Genomic DNA, 17,393 nt, shown 5'->3' on the forward strand with positions numbered 1-17,393 from the left:
GTGTCCGGTGAGTTAGCATACTAAGCTAGCGCCATGAGAAGAAGAGCCTACGAGTCAAGTGGCCGATGGTAACGGCTGGTTTTTGGGGCCAACCATAACGCACGGACCGGCCATCTTTTTACCCCCCTGTCGTGACCCCCCAGGCCCCATCAAGGACGCCTCTCTCTCTCTCTCTCTCTCTTCTCCCCCTCCCCCTTTCTCTCTCTTTCTCTGCTGTTTGTTCTGAAAGTCAACCTCCTGCGGCAACCCTGATGGCGGCGTCCCGTCTTTTGTCTCCCAAGGCGTCACAAGTCGTTTTTCGTTTGATTTGCAAGGCTTTTGTGTTGTGCTTTAAAACGCGATGTGTATTGTTTGTTTTGAAAATTAAATGCGTTTTCGAACTAAAGCAGTGTGGTGTGGTTTTTCCTATTGTATTGTTCAACGCTTCCTGTTTAAGTAAATAAGCAAATTAGTAAATAAGCCGATGTGTTGAGGATTGAAGAGGTTTTGTGTACACAAGGTCACGTGACACGAGGGACTGAAACACCGGATTATTAACTTACATTATGGAGTTAAAGCACACATGCCTTCAAGGTTTAAACAACACAGTCTTCCTTTCATTTACTTTATGTTTTTCAATTCCGGTGCCACCAACCTATGTCATCCACCCTGATAAGAGAATATCAAACATTTCTACTTGATATTGTAAGATGTTTTTTCTTTTACATTATTTATTTGTACAATAGTATCAACAATAATTCATATCTAAAAGTAAAAATGGTTATAAATAAAGAGACAGAAGCTTGCGCTTTCCCTGTCAGAATGAATTTGCGCTTTGGAGTTGAAGGCCTAGGAAGTAACCGGAAGTTTTGATTAATGGGCACAGAAATCACTCACAATATGTGTATCATTTATAAAATGTCTCCAAAATAGGGTTAAAGTCCAGTTTTTGTCGTTTTTGGCATTAACGGGTGTTTTCTAATGCCATTCGGCAATGATCACTTTGATCACTTTGGGGAGACGTGGTGGAAGGTAGCCTAAACTAAAAACTAAATTCATTACGTCCATCGCATCAGGCCTGTCCTGAATGTTGCATTGCAGCTGTAGTTCTCAATGATGATAATAATAATAATAATAATAAAAATTATACATTTCATTTGAAGGCGTCTTTCTTGGCACTCAGGGACGCCGGGAAAAGACACACACAAGTCATTAAGAAAAAACAACAATAAGATAAAGAAAAAATAACAATAGTAAGGGACAGCAATTGGCATCAGATGGAATAGGCAGTTTTGATGATGTGCTGAAATGTCTTTGCTAGTGTCGCACTACAAAAAAATTTCTATGCTGAGGTTTTTACTATCATCCTACATGATCACTGACCAAGTATAAGTAACTACTTTTTGGTATTTGCCGATACGGAGTACCGATACGAGTACTTAATATTACAATTATAGTTTAAAGAACTAATTTGAACACACTGTTTCAGCAACCAATATACCAAAATACCAAAATACCAAAAAAACTGACCAAGTACCAAGCCTAGTAGGGGCGAGCTGAGGCATTCAAGTGTTTTGCCGCTCTTTTGCATTGTTACCCAATTAAGGTTAGAGTTAGGGTTACCTAAACGGTGGTGACATAGATGTACTATAGGCTAGACCGCCTGCCTCCGGCGAACATGCATTCCCTGCATTACGCAAGTACTTGTGGCGGGTGATGGGCCAACCATCTAACACAGCCCTGAACATAGGTGAGGTAATGATGTAGTTTACACGGGCAGAAGCAGTCGCACCTGTCCCGTGGGCGTGTCTTCCACCTGTGTTGTGCTGTGGCAGTCGAGTGACAAGCAAAGGGGAGGAGAAAAAGGTTTTAAAAGGCTCAACTGAATTGAGGACTTGAAACTGTTGGGATGGCTGGACTCAAGGCGCTATGGGTGGCGGTGCTACTACTGGTGGTGCATGGTAAGTACCCCTCTCCTTCCTCCTGGGCTACCTGGACAGCTCACCTGGACATAGACCGGTTCATGGATAGGATTGTTTGTCCTCAGATCACACTTGTGTGGGTGTATATATGTGTGTGTGTGTGTGTGTGTGTGTGTGTGTGTGTGTGTGTGTGTGTGTGTGTGTGTGTGTGTGTGTGTGTGTGTGAGTGTATACACTCTGAAGAAAGCTCAAAGCTTTGTATTGCAATCACTGCCTTAAATTATATCTGGTTTTCCTTAGCAGTTTTTCCCAAAGGGATTTGGTGTCCTTCATTAAATTCTTTATTCATTAAGAATGCACACTACAAATGGACAGCGCTTCTATGCTTTATAAGGGAACTGAACTAACCGCCTTCAAACAAGAAACAAAACTGGCCAAAGCTGTCCACCAGGGTTTTTGCGTTTACCATCTTAAAAATACGATGTGAACCAAACAAGATAAGCCACATTATGGTGAATAGCACTTTCTCCCGGTAATCTGTTCATGCCATTTTCCGATGCGATGAGGAAGTCATACAGGCGGCTCATGTTTCACTCGGTAGCTCAAGGCCTCTGGTTCTGCCTTGAGTGGTTCCCCACTTTTTTGGGGCACAAGGCTGAAGGACGACCACAATCTCCACCACAAACTCAAGTAACACCAACCAAAATTTGAGAAAATGATTGCGTAAAATACCACACAAATATTACTAGGATATGATCTATATATTATTCTAATTATATATAGTATTCTATATTATTGCCAATTTAATCCTTTGACAGTGTGAAATGTATATTAAATTGTAGCAAGAATAATTGATGAATAATTATGAATCAAATCATAGGTAGTAGTAACTACCGTATATTGTAAACTAGATCATCATTCAATACGAATGTACACTCACCGGAGACTCTGTCACCTGTGTTAGAGAAACTCTGCATTGCCTTCTATTTAAAGAGAGCAGCTGCCATTGAGTGGGGTTCTTTGACTTGTAAATTGCTTTCACCACTGACTTTGTGTGAACATATTTTCCGTCAATAATTGACTCAGCAGAACCACAATAGTGGGGTGGTGGAGAATCCCTGAATGTTATTAAAATGCCTTTAGTCTCATTCCCCATGAACCAGACCGACAAAAACCTGTATGCATCAGATTATGAATGGAGCTGTCAGCACTTCATTTGATGTTTCTGGAATCAAGTCCAACCCTACCTCAGGATCCTTGTTGTGTCAGAAATAACCCCAGTTAATCAGTTATTGTAGGACATGATTTTGAGATACACTCTAGTTTCCTGGTATGATGTCACTCTTTTAATGTGCTCCCTGTTGTAGGACTGGAAGCATGACATACAGATGTCAGATACAGAATGCCAACAGCATGCCAACATCTGACCACAGATACTAGGACTATACAGTACCAAATGGGTTGTGTCAGACACCCATTGTGTAGGATACGCCAAACAGAGAAGAACCAACTTCAAGAATTAACTTCACAGAGTGTGCTTGTGAGATAAGAGGTCTTAAATTGACTCACTCAAGTGATGCGTACTGCAGAGTCAAATTGCTGATTGGGTTTTATGCTGGTCAATCAACGAGGTGAAGGTAGGGTTATGGTTAGGTTTAGGGGTTAGGTTAAGGGTTAAAAGTGGATTGTGGTTATGATTAGGGTTTAAGGTAGGGTTTTGGTTTGGTTTAGGGGTTATGGTTAGGATTAGGGTTATGGTCGGGTTTAGGGGTTAAGGTAAGGTGATGGTTAGGTTTAGAGGTTAGGGGTAGAATTGTTGGTTATGATCATGGTTATGGTTAGGTAAAAATATATTGGTTTCCGGTACGGATCAGTGACACTCACAGGAGCAGATTTATTAGCTGTTTTGTTTTTTCGTTGTTCCTACTTCCGTCACGAAATGTACATTTCCATCACAGTAGGAGAAATTCCATGGACCAATCAAAGAGTTTTATTGGCTCTGCAGTGAGCAGCCACTCGATGGTCCGCCTATCAGAGTATGAGCCTGAGATTGGACCGTTGAGCTGTCAACTGATAGGTCCTGCCTGAAATAGCTCCGCCAATTTGTTGAACAACATATCTGTTAACAATTTTTTACCTAGTGAATATATTCAATGACTATTCTATTATAATGTAGCTTAGGATAAATATATATAAAAAATATGTTATTCGATCAAATGGTAATCAATGGTAACTGGATGTACACAACTTTCACATGGCTGTAAACTCAGAAACGTTTGAGTTAAACAGACTGCACTACCTCCCAGGGAACAGACACAGAATTACAACATCGGGACTTTATTTTGACAAAATTGTATTTTATTATTATAATTATAGTTATCATTATATTATATTATTATGATCATATTATATTTGATTCACTTGTTATACATTTTCTCCCTTTTCTTTTTGCAGAGGTGTCCTCACAGCTAAATGGTAAGAAATTCTAAATAAAAACGCTACGTTTTAATTAATTATAATTTAACTTGACCATTTATTTACATTCCCCTAGAGGCTGCCCTATTTCCTTATCGATGCCCATACATTCTGCTTGAATCAATGTATTTAAAATTTATCAATTTCACGCTAAAAATATTTCAGTTTGTGTATAGCATGTTATCTTTGCATATATATAGGCATTGTATATTTTCATGGATATCTACCTGTGACTTTATTTTACTCTTTTTGGTATTGTGCAAAGTGTCTGAGTATTTAGAAAAGAGCTATATCAATGAAATGTATTCAGAGTATACTATTAAAAATCAAGTGCAGCAGAGAATGTGGGCTTTGTCTTTAGTCAGGGGCACTGCAGCAGCAGGCATTCATAGACCATTGCTCCTTCTCTGATACCTTGAACCTTTTTCAGTATGTGGTCGGGCTCCTCTCAACACCAAGATCGTTGGAGGAGTGGATGCTGCTCCGGGCACCTGGCCCTGGCAGGCCAGTTTGCAGTGGTTTGGCCACTTCTGTGGGGGGTCTCTGATCAACAATCTGTGGGTGCTGACTGCTGCCCACTGCTTCCCCACGTAAAGTCAACCTTCAACATCCGGCAATAGCCAAAACATGTTCCTCATCTCTGGTTCGTCAACAACTCGATGAACATTAATTTCAGACGAACGAGATTAACGGTGACGTTTTTTCCTTTCCGATCAGAAATGACACGACAGGTCTCACGGTCATCCTGGGCCGTCAGGACCAGGCGGGCAGCAACCCCAACGAGCAGTCCCGGACCATCTCCAGGATTGTCTGTCACCCCGATTACAGTGGGACCACCAACGACAACGACATCTGCCTATTGCAGCTCTCCTCGGCTGTCACCTTCACAGACTACATCGCGCCCGTCTGCCTGGCCGCGGACGGAAGCACTTTCAACAGCGGCATCATCAACTGGGTCACTGGCTGGGGCGCCACCTCGTTTGGAGGTGGGTCTTCTTCTTCTGGCGTATGTTCTTAGACCTTCAGCTCTGTTGAGGCGAGCCAGTCCGGCATTCTAGTGTCAAGGTCATTAAGAACAAGTTCGCCGTTCGGGGGCTGGTTCTTTGGGCATGCGGCTCAGAAGTAATAGCTGGTTGGCGCCGGGTACCCGGAAGGTTAAAAGTTTGATCCCCGGCTCCTCCTAGCTGAGTGTCGAGGTGTCCCTGAGACAAGACACCTCACCCTAACTGCTCCCGACGAGTTGGCTGTCGCTCGCCTTGCATGGTTGACACCGCCGTCGGTGTGTGAATGTGTGCATGAATGGTTGAATGTTGGGCCATATTGTAAAGCGGCCACAGTGGCCACTGGTTAGACATACGTTATATGAGTGGGGTCTCCGCACTTGCATTGTGCACTGTCAGACCCACTGAGGGGGGTCGATACGACCGTGAATCCAGTCGGTTCACACAGCAGGGCCCCAGCATGAGCTGCCTTTTCAAAGTCCCGTTTCATTCCTTCCATTCATAGGTTCAGCCGCAGACATCCTCCAGGAAGTGGACCTGCCCATAGTGGGCAACAGGGAGTGTGACTGCAGCTATGTGGGCCAAATCACCAACAACATGATCTGCGCTGGATTGTCGGCCGGAGGGAAGGACTCGTGTCAGGTAACTGTTAAACATGTTTTTAGAGGAGCTCACTCGACTAGATTCGATTCAGCTATTTTTGTTCTGGACAACAAAATGCACTTAAGCATGTGAAAATAGTGCATTAGGTGAGGCAGGCGGGATGACATAGTGTGTTAGGCAAAAAAGTGCACAAAATAAAACATACCCCACCATTTAAGCATCAGACACCAAAAGCACAACACCAATCATAAAGGACCTGGCAATGACTCTAACTTCATGCAGTTGGAGGTATTTTGCTAACCCATCGTGGCTTTGATCCTCTTCCCCTAAAGGGTGACTCTGGTGGTCCTCTTGTAGTCAAACAGGGTCCGCAGTGGGTCCAGTCGGGAGTGGTGAGCTTTGGTTATGGATGTGCCTTGCCCAACTTCCCTGGAGTATACGCCAGAGTATCTGAATATCAGGCATGGATCAACGGTATCATCACCACCCACCAGCCCGGCTTCGTTGACTTCCGATCCGGGGGAATCAACAGCGACGCCACCTTCAACTGTGGCCCAGTCACCGCCTCACCGACCGCCCCCGCACGTAAGTGGCCTTTTGTCTCCATCCGTGGACAATGGACAATGGACAATGGATGGATACTTGGTCTTTGTTGACACACGTCGCAGTGGTAACATAGTGATATGCTAGTGAGAGTGTGGAGTGTGGAGGTAAAACTATCATTTGGTCATCTATGATAGACTGTTATTCTGAAATTATTAGGGGTCCAAGCCAACAGGTTGGATCCCTATTGTTTTTGTAGTGATTTTGTTTATTTTTCTGACTGTTATTCTGACATACCAATGATCAATTCCCCCTAAGCCAGTAATACATTTATTTAAGTAACAAAATATACAGAAAAGCCAACTAGAATTGACTGGATTACTTCCCTTAACTAAAGCATCGGGTCGCGGCTCGGCTAAAGCTGTAAGGTTTCTATTTCATAAGCATTACAATGTTTGTTGACCTCTTCCATTTCTGTCTTCTTTGGCCCACCCCTGATGGTCCCTGGTTCCAGCGTTGACGTGCGGCAGCGCCCCCATGAACACCCGCGACAGCAGGGGGCTGGTGCAGTCCACCGGCGTGTGGCCCTGGATCGCTAGCCTGCAGGTCAACGGCACGCACATGTGCGGCGGCACCCTGGTGACTGCGGATGCCGTCCTGAGCGACGCCTCGTGCTTCACCATGTAAGTCTGCTTGTTGCGTCTGTCTTGACGATGAAGCTGTACGACGTGTGTTCTGTGTATGTTGCTCTTTATGTTTTATCCGAGCACAACCATGTATCAATCCTTTCTTTCAAAGTTATTTTGATTGAATTTTACATTTTACAAAAATATAAACAAGGGGAACATAATTCCCACCTGACAACAATAATCCCTTTGCCCTTGCTATCACTCAATGGTTACTCCACACATTTATCGAGCGGTGTACAACTTATTTGCATAAATCAGTGTTAAAAAACGCATCTATCAATCCTTAGATATAAAAATAGGTGTGCCGTTGTTGTTGAGGGATAAGCCTATCTGCACCGTGATCCAATTGGATCAGGGTTTCTTTACCTGACGATATCCTGTTTCCAATGGCCGTCGATCCCTCACCCTGGTGGTTTCCCTCCCTTCACTTAGGTACCCCAATGCCTCCTACTGGACGGTTGAGTTGGGCCGCCGGAATCTGAACGGCCCCAACTCCTTCAACATGACCCTGGGGGTGAAATCCATCACCCTCAGCAATCTCACCGGAGACAACATCGCCGTGCTCATGCTGTCCAGTCCACCGAGGCTCTCGGACTACATCCAGCCCATCTGTCTGGACCAGGGGATGGGCAGCTTCCTGAACAACACTGACTGTTGGATGGCAGGCTGGGGCATGGGCCAGGGAGGCGGTGAGGACCCCCATCCACAGCGCACCCCCTTCTGGTGTCAACAAGGCTTTTTGTTACAAAATCGGATCATTGATTGTAGTTCTACTAGTTCTTTGTTTCAAGCACTCAGCATGACTCTGTATATTGCCCAAACTGTTCGGTTGACCGTGACTTTCTCTGACCTGACCACAGCCCAAGAAACCCTGCAGGAGTTCAACACCACGGTGGTGGGTTGTAGCAACACGTCATCCAGTGACTACTTCTGCACCGAAGCGCTGACTGTGAGAATGGTAATGAAAGTTCAGAATCCTCTTAATTCATGGCTCACAATCAGTGGCGGTGGGTCGATAGAGGGCGCTAGGGCGCCGCCCCCCCGTGAAGTCTTCACTTGAATATATCTGCCAACTATTAATCAACTATTATCAATACGAAATAAATCAACAAAAATACATAGCGTTAAATCAACAAAAATACATAGTGCATACATTAAACAGCGTTTATCCTCGTTTAATTGTGTGATATACTTGTCACTGCCAGCAACCATTTAAATGTGCCTGAACGACAATGATTTGGGCTAGGCTAGTTATTGGTCTTTCGAAATAAAGCCTTCATCCAAGTCAGGGGCGCCGGCCACGTTGAAGTCAATGAAAGCTCGCTAACTTTTTGCTGTCTATCAAGCAGAGACAACTTTTCATTGGCGCAAGAAAATTCGCCCTCGGGTCGCATCAGTGTGCGCCCCAGGCCAATGGTATTGCTTTTCTTTTTTATCACCACATGATTGGACAATTCAGCAAATCAATCAAATAGGTTACCTCCCTCAGCAGCATTTCGCGCAACACAACTACATGTAGAGAAGAGATAGATTGCTAAATAGCAGAGAGTTGCAAGCACTTTCAACCCTTTTCAGTGGAGGAATTGGACTCCCCAAGCAATGTTATACTTAAAAGGAGCACGTAAGTTACATATTAATTAAGTCCTTCGGCCTGTGGCATATAAACAAAGCACGAACGAAGCAACTGTCCCATATTTCTAACTGCATTTGAAGTAGACATTGATTTTCACAAAAAATGGACGCTATAGTACAGTGATCATGATTTGTCTCAGGCCGTTTCTCAATTCGCCTACTTGTGCGTGCTCGTGTGCTCGTGGACTCGTGAAACGTCATCAGTCGTTGCCCGAGCACTGTTCCAATTCGAAGCACGCATCAAGCGAGTACTGTCGTAAAACCCGGAAGTGAAACGGCGAGATCGATGCGTGCACGATCTCGCCGTTTCACCGAGCATGCATCGGAGGTGGCTCGTGTGTGCTTGCAATCGCTATAAATCCCAGGATGCATTTCGCCCTCGCAGCAGTACGATGGCGGACAATATGGAGAAGACGCACAACTGTAGCTTAAGTTACTCTTAACTTATATATATATTTATATAATATATAATATAATAATAATAATAATATAAGATAATATATAAATATATATATATATAAAGTCGTGTGTGTATAGCTTATACACATGACAGGACACGCATATCTTTTCAATTTTTATTCATTCAGAATATTTACATACTATTTGAAAATGAAAGAGGCTGGGATTTTGATTTATATCATTTGTTTATATTGTTCAGTAGTATATGCCTAAATGAGGCCGTAGCACAGTTAACGGACGAGCAGAGTCGGTGACTTCATCGAGTCCGCTGCTGTTCCAATTGCAGGTGCGTACTCGCAAGTCTGTGCTTGAAGCACGGACTTGCCAAGTACGAACTTGCAAGTCATCGAGTCCGTAGTACGCGTGCTAGGAATTGAGAAACGGCCTCAATATCAGAATAACAACAATGGGTCAAATAGCAATGGCTGGTTGAATGGCCATAAAGTAGGTCTGCATATGGAGTGTAAGCTTGTCCAGGCCCTGCAAGTCAGGATCTAGGCTATGAATCTGAATGAATAGTAGGTAAATAGGTAGTGGCCATCCCCAAAAAGCACCAGAATACAGGAAATCAATTCTGCGGGGGGGGGGGGACCCCAGACCCACTGTCTATAACTGTGCCCCACCGACATTTTTGATCACTAGCCGCCACTGCTCACCATGCCAAAATGTATGTTCAAGATTTACATCATAGTCGTTTGCCTTAGCATAATGCTTAAGTCATATTTTAAAGTTCATCGTGTATTTAGCGTAAAAAGTTAGAAGGTATAGATATAAGATATAGCCAATGAGGCCCATTGAATCAGATATCACAATTTGGCCAAAATATGACTTAAATATGGCAATCGTGCCCTGATGCTAACTATATGTGAGAATTGCGCATTATTTGTCATTGGTAGGCTACATTCATATGTTACAGTCGTTTTCAAGCTAGGGATGGACACATGTTGATGCTCTGGAGTTAGTTTTGAGGGCTGTGTGAGGCTAGGTGCCGGTGGGGATGACAATGTGTGTTTGGTTTCAGGGTGACGCCGGAGGCCCCCTAATGTGCAAGAGCGGCAACTCTTGGACCCAAGTGGCCGGGCTTCCCAACGTCATGGGCAACAGCAGCATGGTGCGCTCAGAGAGAGCCGCCGACCAGTCCATGTTCACCTCTACAGCGCGATTTTCTAGCTTCCTGAGGGAAACTCTGGGGAGTCTGCCGTCCCCCGCCAACGCCACCACAACCACCGCTCCCACCACCAGTTTGTGTATAGCATGTTATCTTTGCATATATATAGGCATTGTATATTTTCATGGATAACTACCCGTGACTTTATTTTACTCTTTTTGGTATTGTGCAAAGTGTATTTTGAAAAGAGCTATATCAATGAAATGTATTCTGAGTATACTATTAAAAATGAAGTGAGGCAGAGAATGTGGGCTTTGTCTTTAGTCAGGGGCACTGCAGCAGCAGGCGTTCAGAGGCCATTGCTCCTTCTCTGATACCTTGAACCTTTTTCAGTGTGTGGTCGGGCTCCTCTCAACTCCAAGATCGTTGGAGGAGTGGATGCTGCTCCGGGCACCTGGCCCTGGCAGGCCAGTTTGCAGAGCTTTGGCCACTTCTGTGGGGGGTCTCTGATCAACAATCTGTGGGTGCTGACCGCTGCCCACTGCTTCACCACGTAACGTCAATCTTCTACATCCGGCAATAGCCAAAACATGTTCCTCATCTCTGGTTCGTCAACAACTCGATGAACATTAATTTCAGACGAACGAGACTAACGGTGACGTTTTTTCCTTTCCGATCAGAACTGACACGACAGGTTTCACGGTCTTCCTGGGCCGTCAGGACCAGGCGGGCAGCAACCCCAACGAGGTGTCCCGGACCATCTCCAGGATTGTCTGTCACCCCGATTACAGTGGGATCACCAACGACAACGACATCTGCCTGCTGGAGCTCTCCTCGGCTGTCACCTTCACAGACTACATCGCGCCCGTCTGCCTGGCCGCGGACGGAAGCACTTTCAACAGCGGCATCATCAACTGGGTCACTGGCTGGGGCACCACCTCGTTTGGAGGTGGGTCTTCTTCTTCTGGCGTATGTCCCTAGACCTAGTCCTGAGTGTTGAGGTGTCTCTGAGACAAGACACCCTAACTGGTCCTGACGAGCTGGCTGTCGCCTTGCATGGTTGACACCGCCGACGGTGTGTGAATGCGTGCATGAATGGTTGAATGGTTGACCATATTGTGAAGCGCTCTTAGTGGCCACTGGTTAGAAATGCGTCATATATATGCAGACCATGTACCATTTAACTAGTTAAAATGTGTGCCACAGTTTAGAGTGGGGTCTCCGCACTTGCATTGTGCACTGTCAGACCCACTGAGGGGGTCGATACGGCCTTAAATCAAGTACCACACAGCAGGGCCCCAGCATGAGCTGCCTTTTCAAAGTCCCGTTCCATTCCTTCCATTCATAGGTTCACTTGCGGACATCCTCCAGGAAGTGGACCTGCCCATAGTGGGCAACAGGGAGTGTAACTGTAACTATGGGGAGGGCAAAATCACCAACAACATGATCTGCGCTGGATTGTCGGCCGGAGGGAAGGACTCGTGTCAGGTAACTGTTAAACATGTTTTTAGAGGAGCTCCCTAGACTAGATTAGATTCAACTATTTTTGTTCTTGACAACAAAATGCAGTTGAGCATGCAAAAATGGTGCATTAGGTGAGGCAGAAGGGATGACATAGTGAGTTAGGCCATATAGCGCAAGAAAAAGCGCTATATATATGTGCAAAACAAAACGTACCCCACCAATTCAGCATCAGACACCCAAAGCACAACACCAATCATAAAGGACCTGGCAATGACTCTGACTTCATGCAGTTTTAGGTATTTTGCTAACCCATCGTGGCTTTGATCCTCTTCCCCTAAAGGGTGACTCTGGGGGTCCTCTTGTAGGCAAACAGGGTGTGCAGTGGGTCCAGTCGGGAGTGGTGAGCTTTGGTTATGGATGTGCCTTGCCCAACTTCCCTGGAGTATACGCCAGAGTGTCAAAATATCAGGCATGGATCAACGGTATCATCACCACCAACCAGCCCGGCTTTGTTGACTTCCGCTCCGCGGGAACCGACAGCGACGCCACCTTCAACTGTGGCCCAGTCACCGCCTCACCGATCGCACAATGGACAATGGACAATGGTTGGATACTTGGTATTTGTTGACACACGTCGCAGTGGTAACCTAGTGATATGCTAGAGTGTGAAGGTAAAACTATAATTTGGTCATCCATGATGGACTGTTATTCTGACATTATTCTGACTGTTACTCTGACATACCAATGATCAATTCCCCCTAAGCCAGTAATACATTTATTTAAGTAACAAAATATACAGAAAAGCCAACTAGAATTTACTGGATTACTTCCCTTGACTAAAGCATCGGGTCGCGGCTCGGCTAAAGCTGCAAGGTTTCTATTTCATAAGCATTACAATGTTTGTTGACCTCTTCCATTTCTTCCTTCTTTGGCCCACCCCTGATGGTCCCTGGTTCCAGCGTTGACGTGCGGCAGCGCCCCCATGAACACCCGCGACAGCAGGGGGCTGGTGCAGTCCGCCGGCGTGTGGCCCTGGATCGCTAGCCTGCAGGTCAACGGCACGCACATGTGTGGCGGCACCCTGGTGACTGCGGATGCCGTCCTGAGCGACGCCTCGTGCTTCACCATGTAAGTCTGCTTGTTGCGTCTGTCTTGACGATGAAGCTGTACGACGTGTGTTCTGTGTATGTTGCTCTTTATGTTTTATCCGAGCACAACCATGTATCAATCCTTTCTTTCAAAGTTATTTTGATTGAATTTTACATTTTACAAAAATATAAACAAGGGGAACATAATTCCCACCTGACAAAAATAATCCCTTTGCCCTTGCTAATCACTCAATGGTTACTCCACACATTTATCGAGCGTTGTACAACTTATTTGCATGAATCAGAGTGTTCAAAAACGCATCTATCAATCCTTAGATATAAAAATAGGTGTGCCGTTGTTGTTGAGGGATAAGCCTATCTGCACCGTGATCCAATTGGATCAGGGTTTCTTTACCTGACGATATCCTGTTTCAAATGGCCGTCGATCCCTCACCTTGGTGGTTTCCCTCCCTTCACTTAGGTACCCCAATGCCTCCTACTGGACGGTTGAGTTGGGCCGCCGGAATCTGAACGGCCCCAACTCCTTCAACATGACCCTGGGGGTGAAATCCATCACCCTCAGCAATCTCACCGGAGACAACATCGCCGTGCTCATGCTGTCCAGTGCACCGAGGCTCTCGGACTACATCCAGCCCATCTGTCTGGACCAGGGGATGGGCAGCTTCCTGAACAACAATGACTGTTGGATGGCAGGCTGGGGCATGGGCCAGGGAGGCGGTGAGGACCCCCATCCACAGCGCACCCCCTTCTGGTGTCAACAAGGCTTTTTGTTACAAAATCGGATCATTGATTGTAGTTCTACTAGTTCTTTGTTTCAAGCACTCAGCGTGACTCTGTATATTGTCCAAACTGTTTGGTTGACCGTGACTTTCTCTGACCTGACCACAGCCCAAGAAACCCTGCAGGAGTTCAACACCACGGTGGTGGGTTGTAGCAACACGTCATCCAGTGACTACTTCTGCACCGAAGCGCTGACTGTGAGAATGGTAAGGAAAGTTCAGAATCCTCTTAATTCATGGCTCACAATCAGTGGCGGTGGGTCAATAGAGGGCGCTAGGGCGCCGCCCCTCCGTGAAGTCTTCACTTGAATATATCTGCCAACTATTAATCAACTATTATCAATACGAAATAAATCAACAAAAATACATAGCGTTAAATCAACAAAAATACATAGTTGCATACATTAAACAGTGTTTATCCTCGTTTAATTGTGTGATATACTTGTCACTGCCAGCAACCATTTAAATGTGCCTGAACGACAATGATTTGGGCTAGGCTAGTTATTGGTCTTTCGAAATAAAGCCTTCCTCCAAGTCAGGGGCGCCGGCCACGTTGAAGTCAATGAAAGCTCGCTAACTTTTTGCTGTCTATCAAGCAGAGACAACTTTTCATTGGCACAAGAAAATTCGCCCTTGGGTCGCATCAGTGTGCGCCCCAGGCCAATGGTATTGCTTTTCTTTTTTATCACCACATGATTGGACAATTCAGCAAATCAATCAAATAGGTTACCTCCCTCAGCAGCATTTCGCGCAACACAACTACAAGTAGAGAAGAGATAGATTGCTAAATAGCAGAGAGTTGCAAGCACTTTCAACCCTTTTCAGTGGAGGAATTGGACTCCCCAAGCAATGTTATACTTAAAAGGAGCACGTAAGTTACATATTAATTAAGTCCTTCGGCCTGTGGCATATAAACAAAATGAAGCAACTGTCCCATATTTCTAACTGCATTTGAAGTAGACATTGATTTTCACAAAAAATGGACGCTATAGGACAGTGATCATGATTTGTCTCAGGCCGTTTCTCAATTCGCGTACTTGTGCGTGCTCGTGTGCTCGTGGACTCGTGAAACGTCATCAGTCGTTGCCCGAGCACTGTTCCAATTCGAAGCACGCATCAAGCGAGTACTGTCGTAAAACCCGGAAGTGAAACGGCGAGATCGATGCGTGCTCGATCTCGCCGTTTCACCGAGCATGCATCGGAGGTGGCTCGTGTGTGCTTGCAATCGCTATAAATCCCAGGATGCATTTCGCCCTCGCAGCAGTACGATGGCGGACAATATGGAGAAGACGCACAACTGTAGCTTAAGTTACTCTTAACTTATATATATATTTATATAATATATAATATAATAATAATAATAATATAAGATAATATATAAATACATATATATATAAAGTCGTGTGTGTATAGCTTATACACATGACAGGACACGCATATCTTTTCAATTTTTATTCATTCAGAATATTTACATACTATTTGAAAATGAAAGAGGCTGGGATTTTGATTTATATCATTTGTTTATATTGTTCAGTAGTATATGCCTAAATGAGGCCGTAGCACAGTTAACGGACGAGCAGAGTCGGTGACTTCATCGAGTCCGCTGCTGTTCCAATTGCAGGTGCGTACTCGCAAGTCTGTGCTTGAAGTACGGACTTGCCAAGTACGAACTTGCAAGTCATCGAGTCCGTAGTACGCGTGCTAGGAATTGAGAAACGGCCTCAATATCAGAATAACAACAATGGGTCAAATAGCAATGGCTGGTTGAATGGCCATAAAGTAGGTATGCATATGGAGTGTAAGCTTGTCCAGGCCCTGCAAGTCAGGATCTAGGCTATGAATCTGAATGAATAGTAGGTAAATAGGTAGTGGCCATCCCCAAAAAGCACCAGAATACAGGAAATCAATTCTGCGGGGGGGGGGGACCCCAGACCCACTGTCTATAACTGTGCCCCACCGACATTTTTGATCACTAGCCGCCACTGCTCACCATACCAAAATGTATGTTCAAGATTTACATCATAGCCGTTTGCCTTAGCATAATGCTTAAGTCATATTTTAAAGTTCATCGTGTATTTAGCGTAAAAAGTTAGAAGGTATAGATATAAGATATAGCCAATGAGGCCCAGTGAATCAGATATCACAATTTGGCCAAAATATGACTTAAATATGGCAATCGTGCCCTGATGCTAACTATATGTGAGAATTGAGCATTATTTGTCATTGGTAGGCTACATTCATATGTTACAGTCGTTTTCAAGCTAGGGGTGGACACATGTTGGTGCTCTGGAGTTAGTTTGGAGGGCTGTGTGTGGCTAGGTGCCGGTGGGGATGACAACGTGTATTTGGTTTCAGGGTGACGCCGGAGGCCCCCTGATGTGCAAGAGCGGCAACTCTTGGACCCAAGTGGCCGGGCTTCCCAACGTCATGGGCAACAGCAGCATGGTGCGCTCAGAGAGAGCCGCCGACCAGTCCATGTTCATCTCCACAACGCGATTTGCTAGCTTCCTGAGGGAAACTCTGGGGAGTCTTCCGTCCCCCGCTAGCGCCACCACAACCACCGCCCCCACCACCACCACCGCCCCCACCACCAGTCACGCGTCAGACGCACGCTTCTCCATGTCCTACCCCCTCCTCCTCTCCTCCATCTACCTCTTCTCTGCGCTGGTCTAGAGGTAGCGTGGCCTGGAAGGGCTCGACTCCTCCTATCATATCATATCGACTCATATCTCTTTTTGATATGTGCTTCTTATTTTGTTTGGGGTTGGAATTGTCTTTCGTTTAGCTAGCAATGGTTAGGAGAGACTAAAGGTTGGGAATGTAATTACACTGGGGGTTTGTCATATGACCTTAACAAGCAGAAAAGTCAATGTCAAAGTTTTATTTTAAAAATAAATTCAGTTAAACAAGTTGATCATGACAAATGAATACCGCTGTAGAGGTTTTTGACGTGTGAATGCCCGATATGAGTACTTAATAATACCATTACAGTTGGGAGAACAGTCAATGGGAACCCACTGTTTCAGCAGTAATACAAACACTATGGCTGGGTTGCACCAACATGGATTGATTAATCCTGGTTTAGGGTTAATCTATGGTAAGTAAATCTAGGTTAAAACTGATTCATAATTAATCACAGATGTGTTAGACATTTTAGTTGTAACTCTGGATTAGGTAAACTAGTTTAAACAAGGATTAAAATAGGATTAGTTTGTGTTCAGTGTCTGCCAAGATGGATTCCGGCGAAATGTGAACAAATTCAGGATGTAGGTTCGATAAAGATGGACCACAATATATTCACAAGCTCTCTCGTAAACTCGTTGCTTTTTGAATAAATGTAACCGTTGTTACCTTAACTGTTACAGCTGACACTACAGCACTTACATTTTTACATGTACATTTTTTAGACATGGCACGTCACGTTAAATTAAGATATGGCACGTCAAAGGGGATCCAACTTTTTGTCATTTGAAAAAATGTTGCTCAAGGACTTGATGGAGGAGTTTGGTGTTATTATTGAGGATTAGAGGACTGACAGTATGACGCTCAGTAGCGGCGTGGTAACCGGGAGAGTCGAGGGAATTCCCGGTGGGCTGTTAACGTTTCGGGGCCGACCGCCGGGCTGATTTT

General features: G+C 45.0%; 1 protein-coding gene across 1 annotated transcript; it reads left to right on the top strand.

Annotated features, from left to right (window-relative positions):
* The first annotated feature begins 1,855 nt into the window (after positions 1-1,855).
* On the top strand, positions 1,856-16,483 carry LOC130399774 (transmembrane protease serine 9-like). Its single transcript, XM_056605010.1, has 18 exons — positions 1,856-1,940; positions 4,356-4,376; positions 4,807-4,966; positions 5,094-5,362; positions 5,883-6,019; positions 6,313-6,565; positions 7,038-7,206; positions 7,645-7,901; positions 8,073-8,170; positions 10,325-10,550; positions 10,805-10,964; positions 11,092-11,360; positions 11,760-11,899; positions 12,216-12,480; positions 12,835-13,003; positions 13,445-13,701; positions 13,873-13,970; positions 16,119-16,483. Exons 1-18 carry the CDS (start codon positions 1,889-1,891, stop codon positions 16,434-16,436), a joined length of 3,318 nt encoding a protein of 1,105 aa, XP_056460985.1. The 5' UTR covers positions 1,856-1,888; the 3' UTR covers positions 16,437-16,483.
* Positions 16,484-17,393: the final 910 nt, after the last annotated feature.

Source organism: Gadus chalcogrammus, chromosome 2 (genome assembly GCF_026213295.1).
Source record: "Gadus chalcogrammus isolate NIFS_2021 chromosome 2, NIFS_Gcha_1.0, whole genome shotgun sequence".
NCBI lineage: Eukaryota > Metazoa > Chordata > Actinopteri > Gadiformes > Gadidae > Gadus > Gadus chalcogrammus.

Coding starts and splice junctions, on each gene's coding strand:
- LOC130399774 (XM_056605010.1), top strand. CDS start 1,889: ATGGCTGGACTCAAGGCGCTATGGGTGGCGGTGCTACTACTGGTGGTG. Junction 8,171..10,324: donor AAGCGCTGACTGTGAGAATG/GTAATGAAAGTT, acceptor GTTTGGTTTCAG/GGTGACGCCGGAGGCCCCCT. Junction 13,702..13,872: donor GGGCATGGGCCAGGGAGGCG/GTGAGGACCCCC, acceptor ACCTGACCACAG/CCCAAGAAACCCTGCAGGAG.